Source organism: Physcomitrium patens, chromosome 12, assembly GCF_059467195.1.
Source record: "Physcomitrium patens ecotype Gransden chromosome 12, ASM5946719v1, whole genome shotgun sequence".
Classification (NCBI taxonomy): Eukaryota; Viridiplantae; Streptophyta; class Bryopsida; order Funariales; family Funariaceae; genus Physcomitrium; species Physcomitrium patens.
Window position 1 is genome coordinate 11,680,567 of NC_143421.1, and position 5,707 is coordinate 11,686,273.

The 5,707-nt window shown below is 49.8% G+C and overlaps 1 protein-coding gene across 2 annotated transcripts; it reads right to left on the reverse strand.

The window, feature by feature from the left end:
• Positions 1–4,352, reverse strand: LOC112289752 (uncharacterized). 2 transcript variants are annotated; one of them, XM_024535263.3, is made up of 5 exons: positions 2,110–4,352; positions 1,849–1,946; positions 1,272–1,686; positions 940–1,069; positions 1–664 (listed from the first exon to the last, which is right to left on the reverse strand). In XM_024535263.3, the coding sequence occupies exons 1-4, from the start codon at positions 3,598–3,600 to the stop codon at positions 944–946; spliced, it is 2,130 nt and encodes a 709-aa protein (XP_024391031.1). In that variant the 5' UTR covers positions 3,601–4,352; the 3' UTR covers positions 1–664; positions 940–943. The 2 variants fall into 2 exon arrangements, with proteins under 2 accessions (XP_024391031.1, XP_024391030.1); XM_024535262.3 differs by lacking the exon at positions 940–1,069 and having other exon boundaries at positions 2,110–4,172.
• Positions 4,353–5,707: the final 1,355 nt, after the last annotated feature.

The following is a 5,707-nucleotide window of genomic DNA, read 5'->3' on the forward strand; positions in this document are numbered from 1 at the left end:
TTCGAGAACAGTTCAACGCAGTACATTTACTTTCGAGTAATCTGCGGGTGTGTAAAAATGGATGCCTCGAGATCGCCTCTACTTGCTGAGGCCTTCTCATATGTACAACTTCGATGATACTAGGACACGAACCGACTGTACACTTACTATCTCTGAGAAACTATCAATGAAGCGTGAGGTGGCTGCGATGAACTCTACATCCATTTCCTGAGAATATGCACCAGCATCAGTAGCAGTTTTCATGCCCATGCAAACCTTGCTATGTCAATGCGTGATCAAGCTAGTGCTTGTGCTTGTTTATTGTTCGCACCGAATGGGATGTGTTGGCCTGTTCTGGGAAAATTCCGATCGAGAGTGTTAAGAAAAAAAACACTGGTTCGGAGATTTGGTTCTTCATGGTTCTCCGGTAGCAGGCATGACGACATAGCAGACAGGCCGTTTGCAGGGGCGTGCTCAGGTGGTGGCAACTTTCATCATATTTCCGACTAGTTTACGGTTAAAATCTTGGAAGAAACTAGTTGAAAATGTCTCAGAAGAACTGGGGCATGCCGGTTGAATTCCGCCTTGCGACCATTTGCTTGCGGTTGCTCATGCTTCGGCGTCCTGCTGAACCCGACCCCGATCCCGACCTCGTTCTGGTGTGCCTAGGCACAGAGCTCGTCCTCTGAAACAAACACGGAGATTACCTTAAGCATCATGCAGTAGATAGATACTGAATCTTTGCTTCGTCAGATAATTCCCGCAATACCCCATTGAGACGTGCTAAGTGGAAAATGCAAGAGTATGCAATCAGCCTTGGGAAACGCTCTAGCGTGATCTCACTTGTCGCCTCAGTACATGGCTCGTTCGAACGTGACTTTCAGTGCGATGCAATGAAAGCGGGGACATGACAAATAGTTTATCTTGCGAAGGGTGGAAAAGGGTCTCCTAGCGACTTACATTGCTAAGCCCAAGGCGCGGCACAACACACTATTGCACCGGTCTGGTTTGATGCAGTAAGACCATCTGCATTGGGTTCCCACGTCTCTCTCCTGTGTCCACCCCTGAAAGAGCTCTTCCTTCTCGAAGCCTACGCAAATGTCCATGCATTCAGTGAATTATTATTCTAGAGATCTCTCGTGGCGGAGGATGTCGAATTGTTGATTCTCACTGCCTACATGATCTAGCAGTATGCGTAGCTGTCACACATTTTTCAAGCAACCACAAATCGACCGAGAGGTCAGGAATCAGCAGACATGAGAGGCAGCGAGATGGGAGCCACAAATGCATACCGAATTGGAGTTCGAATCTTCTGGAAGGGGCGACTTGTCACCCTCATACTCTATAAGAACTCTCCCGTTCTCATCCTTGAGTGCAAGATATTCTACACAAAATGGACCTTGGCTTCTCCGAGGATCGTGCGAAGGAAGAGGGTGTTTACTGAGTATGGGAGGAGTTCTCAGCGTAACGTGCCACTCAGCGATCAGTTTTATCTCATCATCTATTGTGAATTCGCGGCTGCTCTTCGCATTGTAAAACCATAGGCCCTTCTTCCACAGGAAAGCGCCGTTTAGGGTTGCCTCGATCTTATTCAACCCGAAGTTTTTCTGTGTCGGCCAGATTTTACACCGTAACGAGATCCTCTGGTTATTTCCCACAGTGCACTTTACAATGATCGTATTATCTCGGATCTCATACGAAGGCAACCTACACAAAAGCCACCAAAGAGGTTCAGGCGGAGATTCAAACTGTCACTAGTTAAGGTTCCTTCACGAGGAATGCCTTCCTATTATCACAGTACACATTTGCAAGGCACGCGACGAGGAGAAATGGAAAGGGTATGTCGAGAGGACAGGAAAAGAAGCCTACCCGCTGCTATTCCGGGCGAAAATAGATTGATGGAGTCTTGGACGATCGTTGAAGGAGCTGAAAGTGGAGCCATTGCTGAAAGTAGAATCCAACGAAGTCTACAAAACAAAAACAAAAACAAAAACCAAGAATCCAAATCAGCAATTAAATTGGGACTTAACGTTCCGTCAGAGCGACTGTGCGAGGATTGGGAGGAAACAGAGGAGCGAATACATCGAAACGAACTCGATGCACCAGAAGTGAAGTGCAAGGATTTATTACATCGAGGCTGCTGCATTCAGAGCTGGAGTACTCCTTGCAATGGGCGTTATGCAACCACACGACCACGTCTTTCATGCTAGGGCGATTCTCTTGCCGCTCGTCGACGCACATTTGAGCAACTTTCACCACTTCGTAGAGCTGGTCATAGGAGACGTCGAGAGGGCTAATTCGGCTGTCAACCATGCGGGGGAGCAAATGCCTCATCACGGTCTCCTCAATGTTAAGAAAGTCCTTGCACCAAGTGACCACGCTGACTCGTTGTTGGATGGCACGCCGGCCAGTAATGAGCTCCAAAAGCACGACCCCGAAGCTGTAAACGTCATTCTTGTCGCACGGCGTACCATTGATCAAATACACAGGGTCGACATAGCCATGAGTGCCCCGCACACGCGTTGACACCGTCACTGGATGGTCAGGCAGGAGCGGCTTACTCAGCCCGAAATCTGCAATCTTCGCTTGCATCTCGTCATCGAACAAAATGTTCCCTGACTTGATGTCTCTGTGCACCAGCGACGGGTTCGCATGGCTGTGAAGGTAGTCTAGTCCTTGCGCTACCTCAGCCGCGCAGCGCATGCGAGCTCTCCAATTAAACGCAGTTGACCCATCTTCACGGTCAGGGCTTTTGTGCAGGTGCTGATCGAGGGAGCCATTCGCCATATACTCATATACCAGAAACAAATCATCTCCCTCGATACAGAAACCAAGGAGCGCCACAAGGTTGCGATGGTGCAGGCGGGAGATCACGTTCAGCTCCGCCCAGAACTCCTTCTCTATTTCCTCCTGGGTGGGATTGTCCAAGTTCTGAAGCAACACATTGGTGCCCTTTTGCAGCCGCTTCACTGCCAGCGGCCGCTCGATTGGCTCGTCCGGGAGCGACCTCGCAAAGTAGACTACCCCTTGGCCACCTTTCCCAAGCTCCTGCCGAAAATTATTTGTCATGACCTCGATGTCAGTCACGGTATACTTCCTCACGACGCCTACGGTCGAAGTTCGAAGCAACCGCGGGCTGTTGCTGGTACATGACATGAGCGCGGGGGTAAGTGGCTTCGGAGGGTCCACAACCACAATCTCCCTCCCCATGCTACCATCCGGCACCCCTCTCTGGTTTGCCTTCCAACACAAGCCTGTCGTAACACCCACGATGAAGATGCAAAGCAAAGAGAACAAACTCCCCACGACCTCCGCCCCCATACCACGCCACTGACTCGCAAGAAAACCCTCCGCTTCCAGCTTGTGCGGTTGCGGCCACACCGGTGAGTAGTTGGAGTCCATGCCAGTATCACGGCTGTTCAATGTCGCCTCTCCGTTCACATGTGCCATAGCCATCGAGGCCGCAAACAACAACGTCCAAACCCATGTGCGCAATGCTTCTGTAGTCACAAATTTCTTCACTGGCATCAATATCAAGTCCTTCCATCCGCACACTGAGCTCCGCAGCATCTCTGTCACAACCACTTCGCGACGTCCACTCTCAACCCTGATTCTCCCCATTGCATGCAATACTCAGAGCATCATTGGGATCCCCTATTCCAGCACTCCAAGCACCAGAAGCTTAAATCTCGTATAAATCTTCTTCCCTGTTCGTTTCCAGTGAGGATGGACTGGCTTAGCCCATAACCCCCACAAGTAGTGCATCAAAACGACGGCTACTCCCTCCCCCTTCCCTTTCTTCCCCACAACTCACCCTCAAGTGCAAGCCACAACAGCCATTGTTTTTTTTCTTTTCCCTGCACTGAGTTAGCGCGCTCTGGAGCCTAATTGACGAAGTCGCCAGAATTGATTGCACTAATAAGAATCTACGAATCGATACTATCCAACATGCTCATAAGCTCAATCTCTGATCAAGAGATTCTCAGATGATTGAGAACTCGGACACCGTACGAGGCGGATTATCGATCATCACAGTCATTCACAGCTCCCATTTAAGAACTCCGTGCAAAGGTTCGCTCGCTACAAACTACTCCCAAGCTGCTAGATCAATCAACAACCAGTCCTGCCTGCTGCTCGACTCGACTCGACTGAACTGAACCAACGCCTTCGCTCCTGCAAACACATGCAGCGGGACACCACGACTAGGAAAGAATCATGTCTGGCGGGCGAATAGACAAGGCATGCGGCAAGCCCCCACCCGGAATCGCTGCCCCTACCCAGCCCAATCTAGACTCGGGATGGGCGGATCGATTTACTGGAGGGTAGCGGTAACAGGTCAAGGAGTGATCTCTCTTTCTAGCACACATTTGCATTCCCAACGACCACGATCGCGCGGAATCTAGATTTATCGAATTTAGAGCCTGTGGGTGGGGGGGAGAGGGTCAAAGCATAGCCTTGCTGGTCTAAAGGTTAAGTCCAGGATGAATTCTATTCTCAGCATGTACTATCTCTGCAATTTAACCGCTCCTTTCGTTCCAACACGGAATGCCATATCGTAAACGTTTGGACGTGGTGAAATGATAAACAAGGCTGGCGAATGCCGGAAAAAGTTATTCGTAGAAATTTTGGACAATGACTCAGCTCCATCTGCTCTGTGGATGGTGTGGGAGACATGAGGGGAGAGAGAGTAGCTTCTGGTGTTCCAATTACGCTGTCATAGTCCTAATATAGGTTACCGCCACCTACGCCGAACGAACTTTCGAGTCACTGCGCTGTAGATCCAGTATTTTCACTAGGGAACGGCGGCAAAAGTAAATTAAATCAAGGAAGGAGGAAAAAGATGATGACGAACAAGAAGAAGTAGAAGACGACGACGATTGAGAGTAAAAGGAAGCCCAACGTGGCGGTTTATTCCTGTCAATGAATGAAAGCTCTGGTTGGTGTGGGCGGTATGAAGGGGAGTGCGGAGGGGCTGAGCCGCTCACCAACTTTATTATCATGGCCCATTATGAGAGAGATGGGGGTACGCAAACACCGGAAGCGTGATCAGCTTTTCCTCTTTTTTGGACACAAACGAGGGGGGAAATCACAATACAGAAATTAACGCCCATTTGCGTGTGCAGCTTTTCTTTCTCCTATAACAATGAGGCCTGTCTCTTTCGAAGCATGGTTTATGAGGGTTCCGCCCCATTATAGATTCCATTACGGCGGTCGTCGTCGTCGTCATCGTCAGTTGGACTAGCGTCATTTTCCAGAAGCGGCAAGTTACTTCCCTGTTACCTTTCTTGCACTGTCCGAAGTTAACCGAAGGGAACTGCTAATACGTCGACCTGTACTCAGGGACAAAGGATTTACGGAAGTACGGGGAGGCCAGCACCCACTGGAGATCAGGTTCCCTCTGTTCCAGATTCTTCCACATAAGGGATTTGAATGGGGGAAGCAAAAGCCCTTCTTCTCTGGGGAAGCCGACGTACCCGATCGCAGATGAGCGGCGATCCACGAGCATGGCATGCTTTTCAATACAATCCGACACTTGCAGCATTGGATCAGACCCGAAGCAGATCGGATCTCTGGGTGGGTGAGCGCACATCATGCCCTTCTCCCTCCTTCAATGAGCTTCTACCCTGAAACAATGGTACCATTCTTCAGCAGCAACGGCCAGCTTCCTGGTGTTGTGTTACGTGACCATACTTTAGACAATTAGACATCGTCCATGGTCCTGGAGGAA

What these genes read in the sequence shown, in the direction of transcription:
- LOC112289752 (XM_024535262.3), bottom strand. Translation starts at nt 3,600, where the DNA reads ATGGGGAGAATCAGGGTTGAGAGTGGACGTCGCGAAGTGGTTGTGACA. An exon ending in CTGAATGCAGCAGCCTCGAT is followed by an intron (nt 1,947 to 2,109) that starts GTAATAAATCCT and finishes TTTGTTTTGTAG; the next exon opens with ACTTCGTTGGATTCTACTTT. An exon ending in AAGATTCGAACTCCAATTCG is followed by an intron (nt 665 to 1,271) that starts GTATGCATTTGT and finishes TGTTTGTTTCAG; the next exon opens with AGGACGAGCTCTGTGCCTAG.